At 53.1% G+C, this 14,729-nt stretch overlaps 7 protein-coding genes across 7 annotated transcripts; 3 read left to right on the top strand and 4 right to left on the bottom strand.

Moving 5' to 3' along the window:
- Positions 1–837: 837 nt before the first annotated feature.
- Z520_11325 (uncharacterized protein) lies at positions 838–2,655 on the bottom strand (the record flags this gene model as incomplete). Its single annotated transcript, XM_016781814.1, has 3 exons — positions 838–1,632; positions 1,681–1,860; positions 1,909–2,655. 3 exons carry the CDS (start codon positions 2,653–2,655, stop codon positions 838–840), a joined length of 1,722 nt encoding a protein of 573 aa, XP_016627175.1.
- A 1,188-nt stretch (positions 2,656–3,843) lies between these two features.
- Z520_11324 (uncharacterized protein) lies at positions 3,844–4,620 on the top strand (the record flags this gene model as incomplete). The annotated part of the gene is made up of 4 exons (XM_016781813.1): positions 3,844–3,900; positions 3,959–3,973; positions 4,037–4,450; positions 4,504–4,620. 4 exons carry the CDS (start codon positions 3,844–3,846, stop codon positions 4,618–4,620), a joined length of 603 nt encoding a protein of 200 aa, XP_016627174.1.
- Positions 4,621–5,030: 410 nt separating this feature from the next.
- Positions 5,031–5,933, bottom strand: Z520_11323 (uncharacterized protein; the record flags this gene model as incomplete). Its single annotated transcript, XM_016781812.1, has 1 exon — positions 5,031–5,933. One exon carries the CDS (start codon positions 5,931–5,933, stop codon positions 5,031–5,033), a length of 903 nt encoding a protein of 300 aa, XP_016627173.1.
- An 880-nt stretch (positions 5,934–6,813) lies between these two features.
- Positions 6,814–7,638, bottom strand: Z520_11322 (uncharacterized protein; the record flags this gene model as incomplete). Its single annotated transcript, XM_016781811.1, has 1 exon — positions 6,814–7,638. The coding sequence occupies one exon, from the start codon at positions 7,636–7,638 to the stop codon at positions 6,814–6,816; it is 825 nt and encodes a 274-aa protein (XP_016627172.1).
- An 824-nt stretch (positions 7,639–8,462) lies between these two features.
- Positions 8,463–10,274, top strand: Z520_11321 (uncharacterized protein; the record flags this gene model as incomplete). Its single annotated transcript, XM_016781810.1, has 4 exons — positions 8,463–9,099; positions 9,154–9,915; positions 9,963–10,118; positions 10,150–10,274. The coding sequence occupies 4 exons, from the start codon at positions 8,463–8,465 to the stop codon at positions 10,272–10,274; spliced, it is 1,680 nt and encodes a 559-aa protein (XP_016627171.1).
- A 125-nt stretch (positions 10,275–10,399) lies between these two features.
- Positions 10,400–12,124, bottom strand: Z520_11320 (uncharacterized protein; the record flags this gene model as incomplete). Its single annotated transcript, XM_016781809.1, has 1 exon — positions 10,400–12,124. One exon carries the CDS (start codon positions 12,122–12,124, stop codon positions 10,400–10,402), a length of 1,725 nt encoding a protein of 574 aa, XP_016627170.1.
- Positions 12,125–12,978: 854 nt separating this feature from the next.
- Positions 12,979–14,325, top strand: Z520_11319 (uncharacterized protein; the record flags this gene model as incomplete). Its single annotated transcript, XM_016781808.1, has 1 exon — positions 12,979–14,325. One exon carries the CDS (start codon positions 12,979–12,981, stop codon positions 14,323–14,325), a length of 1,347 nt encoding a protein of 448 aa, XP_016627169.1.
- Between the last annotated feature and the right edge of the window lie 404 nt (positions 14,326–14,729).

Below are 14,729 nucleotides of genomic sequence, written 5' to 3'. Positions count from 1 at the left end.
AGCGCAGCCTTGACAATGAGAGCCTCGTGGGCCGTGGCTATGGTTGGTGCGACTAGTGGGTTGAGGAATAATAGAGCAAAAGAATCCATTCATTTCGGGCTGTGCCTGACGAGGTCGTCACCAATACACAATACTTTGGTCCAGCCCTACTTTCATCAAACGTAGATTCAGCGTTCCTTTTGCTTCTTTTGCCCATTTACCACGGGAGTTCTACAAATGTCATCGGCCAGCTTCAGTTCGCATCTCGATGGTCAATTCGCCATCCATGTTGGGCCTCCACCCACTGCAAGAGGTTTTAGACATTACGCTGAGCAAAACCCTCCAATGTTTGAACGACATCGTTTACGGAGGCAAATCTGAACACAGTCCCTGAGCCCCATGCGAGGATGTGCCCATACATCGGCTGATGATCTTTTGCGGAGCAATGATGAAGGTCGCAAAGGATACTCGTCAACTCTCTATGGCTCAATCCGCGACTTATAGGTGGCCAGAAGGCGGCAACAGTGTGGATAACAAGAGTTGTCTCACAGGCTAGTGATGGTGTCAGTTGTGAGCGGCGCGGAGAGTTGGAGGTCCCACATCTTACACGAAATATTCCTTTCTTCGTTTGCGGACGCTGAAGCTTGGTTGAGTTGCTCAAGCAGGATTTCAACCATAGTATCCTCCAAGACCACGACACGCGATAAATCAGCATCTCAGCTAGTATGACAAAACCAATCCTGATGAGAAGCAACAACAGCCTGTTACCCTGTACCGTAGCAAGCAGAAGAGGGAAATGATAAAGGTTTCCGAGGATGGCCAGACTTGTGACCCTCCAGTTGTGGATGCTTTTCAAGGTCAAAATAGAACCAGAGGCTGCCGCCGGAAGCCGTCGCCAATGTGAGAGATAGCAAGGTCAACTGCTCCTTTTTGGGTGGCAGTGAGATGTTCTGATCGCTGCAACATCTTGAGGGGAAGCACCAGCTGCATCGCCGCAACAACGTTGATTTCCTGGAAACCTTGTCTTGGATGGTGGCCCGATATGGATGAATGGAAGTCCCCAGTAGGAGTCACATCACCCAAGGCGTATGCTGTCAGACCAATGAGCTCCGATGCAGTCATCTGGATGATCGTACGATATCTGGAAACCTTCTGAAGATTGCTGCTTGCGGAGGGGGTTTGGTGATCGCTTGGTAAGGGCTTAGTGCGAAGCTTCAGGAGTTCGATCAGAGCCTCATACAGCTTATACCGGGCAGCCAGGAATCTGAGCCAATATAGAAAAACCCAGAAGCTGTAGAAATAGTAGACCGCGTGGGATGGGTAGAGCGCCCACATAGTGCCGGCTGTCACGGCACGTACCCTCATCATATCCCATCCTGGTTCGTCTTTGCTCCAGTCTGCCATATCTTCATCCAAGCTTTCGCCGTATTTCAAAAACACATCGGCTGTGGCATGGGAAAAAGCTTGCTGAGCAGGGCTTTGACCCAGGAAATGCTTAATTTTCTCCAGAAGTCGAGCAACGCGGTGGAAGTACGCAGTAGCTTTGTTTGCGGTCTGAGAGGGCACGAACTCATGCTCGTCTTGGTAGACGTCGATTTCCAGATTGTCGAAGTCCTTGGAGGTAACGGTGTTCAATATGAAGAGTCTCATTTGCTGGCACATGTCAGTGGAAAGAAGGGGACCAGGACGAAAGCGACCTACAATGGCGGCTTTGAAAAGACGAAAGATTTTCTCTCCACGTGCCGTTGTGAATTGCGACATTCCTCGCAGACGCAACAAGTTCATGGCACCCCTGACATGCAATAGGTGAGACTGCCACTCTTCCTCCAGCGTTCGTGACTCGGGAGTTGTTCTCCCGTGCATCAGCACGACACTGACCATCTAGGTAGACTTTAGCACGGTGATCAGGATAACATCCCCTAGATTTACCTCGTAGAGTCCAAGGAGCCAAACAGCAAGCACCGTCTCATCTTGAATACTCGCAGCTGTGTCGCGGATAGTCGCGTTCGTCAAACTTAGCGCCACGCCATACTCTCGGCCAGTTTGTAGCCTCACGTCCTTCCCACTGTATCTATCAGCCAAGGTCATTCGGGACACTGCCATTGCAGCTTTGTGAATGCACGAGCGGGGATCAGCATTTTGAAGCAGTCCTGGCAAGAAGTCGAGGACCGGAAACGAATAAAGTCGGCCTGCCTGGAAGCAGAACAAATTGAGGAAAAAGCACAACGACTGATGTTGAATGTCGTAGCGTAAGGGAGGAGAGATGGAGCGTTGGGTTGGCGGCAGTTTCTGCAAGGCTAATTTGCTTGTATCATCCTCGACCTTGACTTTATTGCGTGCCAATTTGTCTGTAGCAGGAGTGCTTGTAGAAAATGGGATCCGTCCAGCGACGGCAGGGAGGATTGGGAATGTGGATGGGCCGGGTGGCTGATCTCCTGGGCTTGAATCTGAAGGTTCGCCTTTTGGCGGTGATCGAATCTGTAGCTGGACTTGATATGGGTATCCGGGGCACGGCTTGCGCGATTGGGCGCATCTCCTGCACCCTGGTTTTCCTTCGTCACACTTGTTCTTGGTCAGTCTGGATTTACCAATTTGAGGCGGAAATCCTTGCCTTGATCTTCCGCTTTTTGCAGCGAGCACAACCTGTACTTGATCTACCAGAATTTCCCATAGCATCCAATATGCATGAGGAGCAGTAAGGTGAGGGAAGCCTGTGGAGCAAATGTGAGACCAGAAAAGGAGTGGCAGCCTCCAGTTGGAAGGGCAGAAAGCGTTTGGATGCGTCTCACGACCGAGCGAATTGCTTATGGAGGAGCATCGACGGACGGCCGTTCTCCTCCAAGGGTCATAATTCTACTCCTTGATGGTCTCCTGGGAGTTGCCAGCGGCCCCAAAACCTTGTGCAGGGCCAACGATGTAACCGAGTGCTCAACGCTGTGTGGACCAGGGTTTGCTCAGCTCTGCCGTCAAGTCGGCGGTCGGCGGTCGGCGGAATAAAAAACAAGGCCACAGGTGAGTTAGATGCAGAGCCTCCATGAAGAACGGACGCAAGGACACGCGAACAGAGATTACTCAAAGGTCCCAGATCAGACAAAAAGGCGTCAGTTCTAGCTAGTGGAGGTCAGGATATCGGGCAACCAGCAGTCAGAGAATCCCCTCTTTGGGTGACCAAGCCTCTTCTGGCCAAACGCGCTGACCATGGCGGAGAGTTTGTCCCGAAGCTTGGCAATGATTAGAGCCTCTCTGACCTCCATGTCGACAGACTCGCAGGATTTGCACAGAGATACCTACCTAGGCAACTAGCTGAGAAGAGGAAAGGCTGATGAACTGGGGTCTGGGGTGGAAGCGCAATCACCCTCAAGGAGTTTCTCGGGAGCGAGTCAGCCTTGCGTCGGGGTCATGAGACAATCCAACGGCTTTTACACCACGACCAATATGAACTAGAAATGGGTGCTCTGATAGAGGACATGAAAGCATTTGGTCGACGAACAGGTCCCGAGTCTGCCTCTTGTTCCAAGAATAGCTGGAGGCGTCAATAGACGAGGTGTGCGAGCAGAGAACCGTCGTCTCTTAGAGTTGCTTGTTTTCCATCTTAAGGTGCCTCAGCCTCAACCGGACCACGGCCACCTGAGAACTCTGATTGGCCCTCGCTTGACATTCCTTATTCAGCGGCCGTTGACCTCGCATACACCTTCTGTCATGCGAATCACCCACTCGAGCCACCCTGCAAGCACAACACCACCTGCCTGCGCCTCGCCGTCATTCAGCTTTGTTTCATCCTTGGGCGATGTGTGGTCTGAAACTAGGCTGATCTTGTGGGAATGCGCTGTTTCTGTTAGGAGGCATAAGTCCGCGGAGAGAGGCATGGCCTCCAGGTTGGTGTTGGTCATTGGCGACCTCTTCATCCCGGATCGAGCGCCGGTAAGCATTCGTCTTGTATGGTCTTTGCACCCCGCAGGAAGCTAATGTTGAAGCACAGGAGATTCCGCAAAAGGTTGGGGCCCCCTCCTCTCTAGATTGCAGGCTGCAGCACTCCTTCTAACGCTCGGGGTCGCAGTTCCGCAAACTCCTTGCTCCGGGAAAGATTGGACAGGTGATATGTCTGGGCAACATCACAGATAAAGAGACGTACGATTTCCTGCGGCAGACGGCCCCAGATTTGCACATCGTGAAAGGTGACTTCGACACCGAAGCATCCAACTTAGCTTTGTCGAAAGTAGTCCAACATGGAGGACTTCGCATCGGCTTCACACACGGGCACACCATCATTCCCCAGGGAGATGCGGATGCCTTGCTGATAGCCGCCCGCCAAATGGATGTTGACATCTTGTTGTGGGGTGGTACACACAAGTTCGAGGCATACGAGCTGGAGGGCAAATTCTTCGTCAATCCGGGTAGCGCTACCGGCGCATTCAGCACAAGTTGGTTGGCCATCGACGAAGATCCGACTCCCAGTTTCTGCTTGATGGACGTACGTCCTCGAATGACAACGTTCCTCATGGACCCCCTGCTGACCGTCGTTAGATCCAGGGAGATGTCCTCGTATTATACGTCTATCAACTGCGAAAGGATGAGAGTGGAAATGAAAATGTGGCTGTGGAGAAGGTTTCTTTCAGAAAGCCATCTCCTGTCGAGGCATGACCGCCATCACACTCTATCGAAGGTGCATCGGTCGACTGACGGAGAGGTTCCGACATTATCGAGTACTGCTCTGGCATAAAGTCTCGACTCCACGCCGATTCAGTTCCGGAGCTACAGAACCCTGTTTAAGTCTTCAGGCGCGTGAGGCCATTAGGCCCCAGTGCGTCTACAAGCTACAATACCCATCACTTTTAGAATCCGTCTCCTGGCCGTCACTACCAGAAGAAAGGAAACCTTGGTCAGGCTGAATAAAAGGCGATATAGGATTTGAGGGTTACGGCGACAGACAACGGTCGGTTTGGTGGCCATAATTTTTGACTCTCAAAGGTGGTCTGATTCTAGGTCATGTTCTGCATGCCTCTAACCATGAATAACATCAGCCGTGCCCCGGTTCTTGTCAACCGATGTCCTCAAGTCTGTAGAGATATCGCAACTTCAACAGTCTTGATCCACCTGATGCGTGCTTCGGGAAGATCTTCTGCCGCGTACATTGGTCTCTTTCGTTTCGTCCTCTTCCGTCGGCTTTGCTTTGGCAGAGAGATGCCCACCCCGATATCATTTGTACTCTGTTCTGCCGACGTCCCTGTTCCAGGTTGTGCTTCATCTATTGATGACTGGCTCTTCTTCTCACCTGAACTCATTGTAGCCACATCAACGCCTCCCAACAACTCCAAGGTTGTGTCGCCGCATTGCAGTTTTGAAGATTCTGCGTCTTCTTCCTCTTGGTCGTTGACATTCTCCCTTTCTTCACCAAGTGCCGCTTCGTCACCATCCTTCTCTTCATGATGATGATTATTCCCCTCCAAGTCGACCTCCACGATGTCGTCCACGGTGCTGACACTTCCGGTCCTGACCTCCACATGGCAAAGCACGTCCTTCTCCTTGTTCCGAAACCATTCAGCGACACGCAGCGCCTGCGCCATTGCCCGCCCGCTGGCCTTGACCAGCACCTCCTCTTTGTCCTCGGCCAACGCCTCGTTCGCCTGCTCGATTGCTGCCTTGGCCGGTCCGCGCCCATGCCCTTTTGTGACATTTCCCCCGGCATCCTGAAGTGCGCGCCTCTCAATGTGCACCAGGTACTTCTTGACCCGCTTGATCGCGGCGACCACGGGTGTGCGACGCGAAACGTAGACTACTTTCGCCGCCTTTGTGCCCGAGGTGCGTAGGTCGGCGACGGGCGCGTGGTTCAACGGCCGACGTTGGATGGTGGCGTTCGGGGGCAAGCGGGCCATGTTTTGATTTCGTTTCTCGTGTTTGAGGGCCTTGAGTTCCGACGCCATCGAGAACGGCAGCGAGGATGCCGCGGAGGACATTGCGATTTGCAAGTGCAGAAAACTTTGGGCGTTGCTTTGTTGGACAGTGGAAGCCCGCGTGGTCGGCACACCAGAGGGCGGAGGGAAGGGGGAGTGGGAATGATTGAAAACTTATGCAAAGACAATGGGATGGGTAATGGTCTGCTCACATCGTGGGTATTGGCACGGTCATCCAGCCTTCCTTTTCCCATGAAGAGGAAGGTAAACAAAAATGTTTGGTGTAAAATGCAACGTGACGGAAGCCCGCATGTGGGCGCCGTGCGGGGGACATAAAGTCGGTGCCCGCGGTTCCATATACGAGGTACAGTACCTACCTAGGTACCTACCTAGTTGACTACCTCGTAACAACATGTACAGGGCGGGACGCAGATCATCAGTGGTTTTCAAAGACGCCGTGGCCTTGTCACAACGAATGGTCACCTCTGAGGTAAGCATATCACTTTGTAACACCTGCTGCTATCACTATAGCCGTGCTCGTGCTCCATACATTGCAAGAGGGCTCGTTCCCTGTTTATTAGACCAATAACCAATGACTCGCTCTTGGTATCTGTAGACATGAACTATTATACATAGCACACGCGCCCAAGTAGAGGGGTTCCGAGCCTTGCACTGTGAATCCCACCCACATCTCGGCGCATGTCACTCCTCTCCCTTGTCAGAAAGTATTGAGAACTCAACGCCGGTTGACCTGGCGAACTGCAACTTCGAGAGAAGAAAGAGAGTCGCGCTGGTGATCCACTGCCCCTCGGTCGTCTAATCGGCATCATATTTGGCTCAACGACTTCATCAACTTGGATGTTGAATTCTCCTGCTGCGCCAGACGCAGCCTGTTTTCGCAGCTCTACCAAGGCGACACTTTCTCAACTTGTCTCGGCAGAATTCATCCTGCACCGACGGAGCTCTTGACCCCGTCTATGCGCGATTCTGAGAACGGTAATGACCAATTATCAGCGCAGCCGTCAAATGCAAGCCAATCATCAGTTCCAAGTGATGGCAGGAACGTCGCATCCAGTGTGGATGTCGCATCCGCGGCTGTGTACGATACCGTCTGGGTCGCGCCAGACTGGTATTCGGTGTGAAGTGGTGAGTCGAAATAAGACGGAGATGTTCCAAAGTTGCGAGACACCAACGTCGATAAACAGCTGTGCTTTTGGATATCTGTGTTTTCCGAAGTCCAATCATCCAGAAGCGCCTGTATCTCGGCTGCATTCTCATATATGTCGGCGTCGTCTAAATTCGTCGTAGGATCATCGACAACACCCTCCCGAGGCGCTCTCTTGAGATCTTGAACGCTAATGCCCAATTCCTGCAGCATTTTCGCCATCGCTGCCGGATCGTTTGACAATCCTCCTTCGACTATCTTACTGACGGCCCGCAGAAGACAGTCTCTCTGAGACTCGACAAGTTGGACATATGCCGCATTCGGTGGTTTGGGTTCTCTTTTCGATTCTCGGTTGGTCGTGCAAATGACTCCATCCCGTTTGCATTTGTCACATATCTTCCCAGCGTTCCATTGACAGCGGGCTTTTTTGAGCCTGCATCGATCGCATGCCTTTGGCGTACGCTTGGGATAGTAGCCCGATATCTCTTCTGGTTCGGGAGACAAACGCTGGCGCTTTCTCTGTGGCGGAGATGCCGCCGGGTTGTCCGAAGCCGGACTAGCAGGTGGGTTTGAACCCTTGCGTTCAGGGACGATGAAGAACATGGCAAGGTCTTTCGATGACTTCTAGCCTCTGGGATGGATAGTAAAACTTAGGGTTTGGAAGTCTCGTCAATCCTACAAGTCCTCGACTTGATGTGAGATATATTTTTCATTCTAGTACAACGGCGCGCACGGGAGCCTCCGGTTCAGGTTCATGATCATGTTCCTCCTCGACGACGTTGGCTGACACCCGGAAGTCGGTTTGCATCCCGATTAGCGTAGCGTGACCTTCGATGCGGTTCCTGAAGAAAATGACGTCGCTCGCGCCAATTAGCGGCAAGCGGGAAAAACGAAAGGCCGCACTCCAGTTTCGGGCATCGGCATCTCGACGACGTCCAAGACATGGCCCAGTAAAGAGGGCAAAGAGGGCAAAGAGGAGTACCAACGTTCTGTGATCATCACGGCTTCGCTTTCTCTTTTCGCAGTGACGCTGACCAGCTCGCAACAATCTTTTTGCGGTCGAGCTTGAACGGCGGTTTCCTGCATGACATCAACTCCAGCACTTCCACACCCAAACCCCCAAGCCCCTCGACGTCCAGCCTCCTCAACGACTCGACGAATTCGGCCAGTTCTCCTCCCATGCGGTTCCCAATCTAACCATCTAGCGAGCTAGGTACCTCTCCACCCCTGTTCTCCCGACATCAGACGCTGCATTCGGTATCTCTTATCCGACTGAGCCCTGGGCCCGATCACAACTCACATGGATGATTCTGTGTATTATCAGCTCCGATCCAACCTCATTAACAGCCTCAGTGACGGGTACCATTCTCAATGATTTGAATTTCCAGTTCCAACTATTCAATCGCAGGCATTGAGATTTCTTCACGATGCCATTTGTTGCTTGGGAGAATCGGGCAGCCGCCAAAAAGGCGGCCGTGATGAAAGCGATTCCGTCCGAATGGCACGTGCCTCCTGATCAAATCCCCCTGGAAGATGATAACTCAGCGGCCATTGATCTGCCAGCCCAATACCTATCGGCGGATGAAACTGCCATCACTGAAACTCCCCCAATGGACATTTTGGCCCACATTCACGCCGGCATCTGGAGCTGCGAGGATGTTGTCCGTGCTTACTGTCACAGGGCTGCTCTTTGTCATCAATTTACAAACTGCCTTACAGAAGTGCTATTCGAGGCCGCTGTCAATGGTGCACGCGAGCTGGACCAGTATCGTCGTGAGACAGGCGGTCTGAAAGGCCCACTACATGGCTTGCCGGTCAGCTTCATGGACCGTTTCCGTGTTGCTGGCACAGAGACAGCCGCCGGCTTTATTTCCTGGCTCGGGCCTAAGGAGACGGACATGACTGAATCACTGATTGTCCGGCATATGCGGGCGCTGGGCGCAATTCCCTTTTGTAAGACGAATATGCCTCAGAGCATGATGCTAGCAGAAACAGTGAACAATATACACGGCCATACCAGTAGCCCCTATTCACCACTTTTGTCCAGTGGTGGTGCGGCAGGAGGTATGCTTGACGAAAGTGAACACGGGCGGAGACTTTGACTCTAACTACTAACAGGTGAGGGAGCGTTGCTGGCCATGAAAGGCTCCCCCCTCGGCTGGGCCACTGAATTTGCAGGCTCAGCACGTATTCCCGCTGCGTTTAACAATCTGTTTAGCCTCAAGGTTTCTTCTGGTCGCCTTCCAACCCTTGGAGTCGCCTCCAGCGAGACGAGCCTGCCTTCTAGGAATTCAACCATCGCCATGATGGCCTGGGACTTCAACTTGCTGCAATACGTCGCAAAGCTATCACTTGGGTCTACCGCGTTTGAAGAAGACCCTACCTGGATTGACATGCCTTGGAGAGAAGCAAAAGTCAGAGAGGTAACGCAGAGGCGCCCAACTTTTGCGGTGCTAGTGTGCGATGGCCACATCCAGCCTCAGCCGCCGGTTCGGCGAGCTCTAGTATCAACTGTTCAGTCCTTGAGGCGAGCCAACTATCAGGTTATTGAATGGAAACCTCCATCTCATGCAGCACCAGTAGAGACATACTTCAAGATAATCGGCGCTGATGGCGCACAGGCAACCAGGCAACACATCAAAGCAAGCGGGGAGCCTCCCGTTCCTCTTCTAAGGGATTGGTATTTCCACCAACCCACTGAACCATTAACCCTGTCGGAGTATCTCGCCCTTCTGAAATCGCTAGAATCGTATCAGACAGAATATCAGAGGTATTGGAAGTCCACTGGCCAAAGTACCTCGAGCAGGCTCCCAGTGGACGGAGTGATCATGCCCGTTTGTGCGGATGCTGCTTGCTGCAAGAACAAAATGACATATTACGGTGAGCCAGGAAGGCATAACAATATCAAACGCTAATTACAATTACAGGATACAGTGCCATAGTAAACGTACTCGACTTCACCGCCGTCTCGTTTCCGGCCGGATTCATTGACAGTCGTCTGGACCCAAAGCCCAGTGTCTTTGTCCCACTCAGCAGAGAAGATGAATCTGTGAATGATTCATGCATGTCTCCTTCGGTTCCAGGTCCAACTTCGCACGCTAACATCTGTGTCAGATGATAACTTCGCATTTCATGGAGCTCCCGTGGGCCTTCAATTGATGGCTCGCAGGACTGAGGAAGAGAAAGCCCTGAAGCTTGTTGAGATCATACTTCAAACGCAAGCGCAGTCGCCGGGTTGAATCGGATGGTGTCCGCAGAGCCATGACCAGGAGACCCTTTGCCCTCGGATCTCAGTCCAAATCACCGAATTGATGCTGGCCGTCTGGGTCCGGCGAGTTTCGCAGATAATGGACAAACTCCAGTTTTATCTCGAGGGCCCATCGCTGTTACGGGGGTATTCAACCTTGTGCCATGCGGTAGTGAGATTACCGCGAAAGTTGAACTGAGCCTCGTATGATTCTGGTTGAGAATTATAGGTCTCGTCGACGGCTTTGACAGCGAATTGCTTTCCAGCGAGGCGTTTGGGCACCACAAACTCCCACTGCTTCCATGACCATGATTTGTGGCCTTTGGATTCATCCGGGAGGAGAAGCGCCTGTTGCCAGGTTTTCCCGCCATCCGCGCTGATGTCAACTCGAACAATCTCTCTCCCTCCACCACTGAATGCGTATCCCTTGACCTGAACGGCATCTTCATCCAAGCCGTATCTCTGCAATGACTTTCGACCATGAGGAGAGCTTCCGGATACGTCCGTTATCGAAGTGATGGCGCTTTGCACAGGCGTTTCCTGGATAGCGGGCGCAGACGACCAGTCCACATCCTTGGCGGTCTGATTGGGACCAAAACACTTGTAGTCTCGCCGTTGCCACTGCGAGTGACTCTCTTCTTCTGCAAGGACGATCTTCTCGATCCATTTGACACTTCTCGCAGCGGTGTTACCTGGCACTAGCACTCGCAGTGGGTAGCCGTGGTCAGGCGGCAGGGGCTTGCCATTCATTTCATATGCGAGCATGACATCCCCTCTGGGATCGAGAGCCTTTTCAATGGGGATTGAAGCGCCGTATGCTTCAGCGGCGACAAATTGGACGTGCTTAGCCTCCTCCGACTCGCAGTCATCGACAGGAAATCCTACGTCACGGAGAATGTCTCTCAAACGAACACCGGTCCATTGTGCGTTGGAGATGGCGCCTACGTCCCACTGAAGGCCGAGGGCAGGTCTTGCTCCAGCAGTCATGTGCTTCCGACGGTTTCCCGAACATTGCAAGGTCGCGGTTATGGTGAAAGGTACAAACTTGCTTTTGAGGTCGCCAAGGGTGTATTCCTTTTCGGTACCATCGAGGAGCTCAACAGTTAAGGTGTGGGTCCTTTCGTCCAATTCCGGAACCCACAAATGATTGCGCACGTAGAAGGTGTCATTCGGGGTGATGTAAGATTCGAGAGAGTCGGTTGGTGCCTCGGCGTTGCAAGGCTTTTGAGTATGCTGCAGCAGCCGGGGGTTTCGGGTGGGATCATTCACAAAGGGATCTTCGACGTCAAGCTCAGCGACTTTACCATCGACAAGGTCTCGCGGATCGATGTCGCCAATGAAGTATTCTTCGAGCACATCATACACGTCTTGCTTTTGATGGATGGTGAAAATGTTCCAATATGGATCGATTGAGGAGCCCACGGCATGCAGAATGACGGGACCACCAGGATGAGCTGCTATCCAATCCGTAATGTCAAAGACGCGAGTGCCCTTCATGACCCACTTCCGCTCCGAGTTTCTGCCATGTTGTTTCACCTCGTCCAGGCGAATATACCTCTTGGGCTGTGCAGGGGGCGCCTCAGCGTATACTACTGGTGACCAAGTTACGACTGAAGCTGCGAAGATGGTACAGCCAACAGCGGTCCACGCAGTTAACAGCGCAGGAGATATTGGTGTCGTCCTACGCGATACCCGATTGGTCCAGCTGATTGACCCATTTTGGCCTGATGAGGAGAATAGTCTCGCATCGTCTCTCGGCCCGGGGTGGGAGCCGCACTGAGGACGCGTCACTCTGGCTGATATTCGCTGGACAAGGTCGCGAAAACGAGACAATTGGGGCATCTTGGAACCGCAAAATCGACGATGGCCTGCAAGCCTACATCCGGTTTGGGGAGAGGAGTGCAGCAGTGTTGGTCTACTTCTGGGTCTGCGAGGCCCCCATGGCCAACATTTCTCAACCCAGAACGTGTGCAAAATGGTAGGAAAAGGAAAATCGGGTCTGGAAAAACAAAGAGGGTTATTTGTTGAAGCGACCCAAGAGATGAGGAATGTCTGAAGAGGTGTTGGCCGAACCGGTGAGACCTCCTTTTCCCTCCTCCACCGAAGCGGAAGTGCGGACTGCGGGGCAGTGGCGCCCAGCCTCGTACAGCCTCGTCGATCTGGCGGTACATAACCCCGAGACCAAGATTCCATATCCCATCTGCCCATCACCGGTCCAACTCGGTTGATGGAATAGTTCCTTATGAGAATGAGGGAAATGGAACATCCTGGGCTACTCATTTTGTCATTATTGAGGCCGAGGGTGGCAGCGCAGCCAGCCCGGCAGTCGGTCACGTGTTGGCCAGATCCGGCCTCAGCCTCGACCGGGGTCCGGGAGAGCGGCAGAACTATTCAAGCCACCCAACACCTCCAGCGCTTTTCATTTGTTCGCAGACCTCAGTGAGCGCCGGGGGAAAAACTTCAAGTAGCCTGCCATTCGCCTGTCTGCCACTCACATCTCCAACCATTGGTTCAGCTCTCCCTTACTCATCCTCGTACGTCCATACGTCAACCAAGCATTTCCACGAACTTTTTGCCGCTTTGGGCCCCGTTTTCGCTCCCTTTGCAAAGCTGTTCCGACCTCATATACCTTTCCCAGGAAGCCAATTTGTCGACCTTCGCAAAGCATCCAGCACCTCTCCTACAGTTAAACAAACATGGATCCCGCCGGTACATACGCCAACTGCCAGGTCGCTCGGGATAGCTCACAAGAGTTCCCTCACGAATGCCAGAATGGCGAGCACCAGACGGCCAAGGACGAGCTGATGGAGAAGTTCGCAGCCAAAAACCAGCGTGGATGGAGGAAAGTGGTGCTCAACTTCACCCCGTCGTGGTTCGCAGCCACCATGGGCACCGGCATTGCCTCTATCCTCTTGCACAACCTTCCTTACAACGGTGACTGGCTGTACTGGCTTTCGGTCATCATCTTCTGTCTCAACATCGGCCTCTTCTGCGTCTTCCTGTTCATATCGATTCTGCGGTACACCATGTTCCCCGGCCTGTTCATGGCCATGATCCGACACCCCGTCCAGTCCCTCTTTGTCGGCACATTCCCCATGGGTCTCGCGACGATTGTCAATATGGTGGTGTTTGTGTGCGTCGAACACTGGGGGGTGTGGGCAACAACCCTGGCCTGGACATTGTGGTGGATTGACGTGGTCATTGCCGTCATGACCTGCATGTGGCTGCCCTTCGTCATCATGCACCTCCACCAAAGTGAGCTCTCCAAGATGACGGCCGTCTGGCTCTTGCCGATTGTGGCAACCATTGTCGCCGCGGCTTCGGGCGGCATCGTGGCAGAGTACCTTCCGAATCCGCAGCACGCCGTTTGGACGGTGGTGGTCTCGTATGTGCTCTGGGGCACCGGCTTTCCTCTCGCCATGGTCGTGCTCGTCATGTATTTCCACCGCCTGACGATCCACCGACTGCCGCCGCGTGAGGTCATTGTCTCGGTCTTCCTTCCACTGGGTCCCCTGGGCCAGGGCAGCTTCGGGCTCATGCAACTTGGCAAAGTCTGCGCCAAGGTCTTCCCGCAGACGGAAAACTTCGGTCCCGACGCCGGCAGGACCATCTACAGCTTCTCCATCGTCATCGCCCTCGCCATCTGGGGTTACGGGCTCGTCTGGCTCTTCTTCGCCGTGGCCAGCATCACCCGCAGCAGATTCCCCTTCAACATGGGATGGTGGGGGTTCACTTTCCCGCTCGGGGTGTTTGCCGTCTCGACCACGACCCTGGCCAAAGAAATCCCCAGCAAGTTCTTCAAAATCCTCGGCACCATCTTTTCCGTCGCCGTCGTTCTGCTTTGGCTGATTGTCGCTCTGGGGACCCTGAAGGGCGCGGTCTCAGGAACCTTGTTCTATGCGCCCTGCGTCGAGCAGTACGAGAAGGCATTGACCAACGGGCAGCGGAAAAAGGAGAAGCAGTTGAAGAACCGGCTGCCATTGAAACACTGGAGGAAGAAGGACGACGACGCCGACGCCGACGCAGAGAAGCAGCAGGTATAAAGGGTTCTCGGGATAGGAACTTCAGCGGTGGAGTACTGCGCACAGAATGTTGCATAGTAATACTTGAGCTGGTTGACTGGGGGTTATTTACGGGACTGATGGGATCTTTCCCCCTATATGGCTTGCGATTTTTGTTAACGATCCACATGTGACATGATGATTGCCAGCGGCTAGGAAGTCAAAACGTATCGATCATAGTTTATTATCATCTAATCTTCCATTGCCCATGAAGCTAAGACTTGTATATGTAGATGCCTCGGTGGTGAGGGGCCCCCAAAGCATCTCCGCCTTCGGTAAATCATGTCCGATCTTGGGGGGGTTTCCGCGCGCGCAAAAAAGTCAATGAGCATGTTTTCTTCAATCGTGGATTAAAGTGCCCAAGAAAAGGGGGGGGAATCTTGAAG

Source organism: Fonsecaea multimorphosa (assembly GCF_000836435.1).
Source record: "Fonsecaea multimorphosa CBS 102226 unplaced genomic scaffold supercont1.37, whole genome shotgun sequence".
NCBI lineage: Eukaryota > Fungi > Ascomycota > Eurotiomycetes > Chaetothyriales > Herpotrichiellaceae > Fonsecaea > Fonsecaea multimorphosa.
This window is presented reverse-complemented; position numbering and strand designations above follow the sequence as displayed.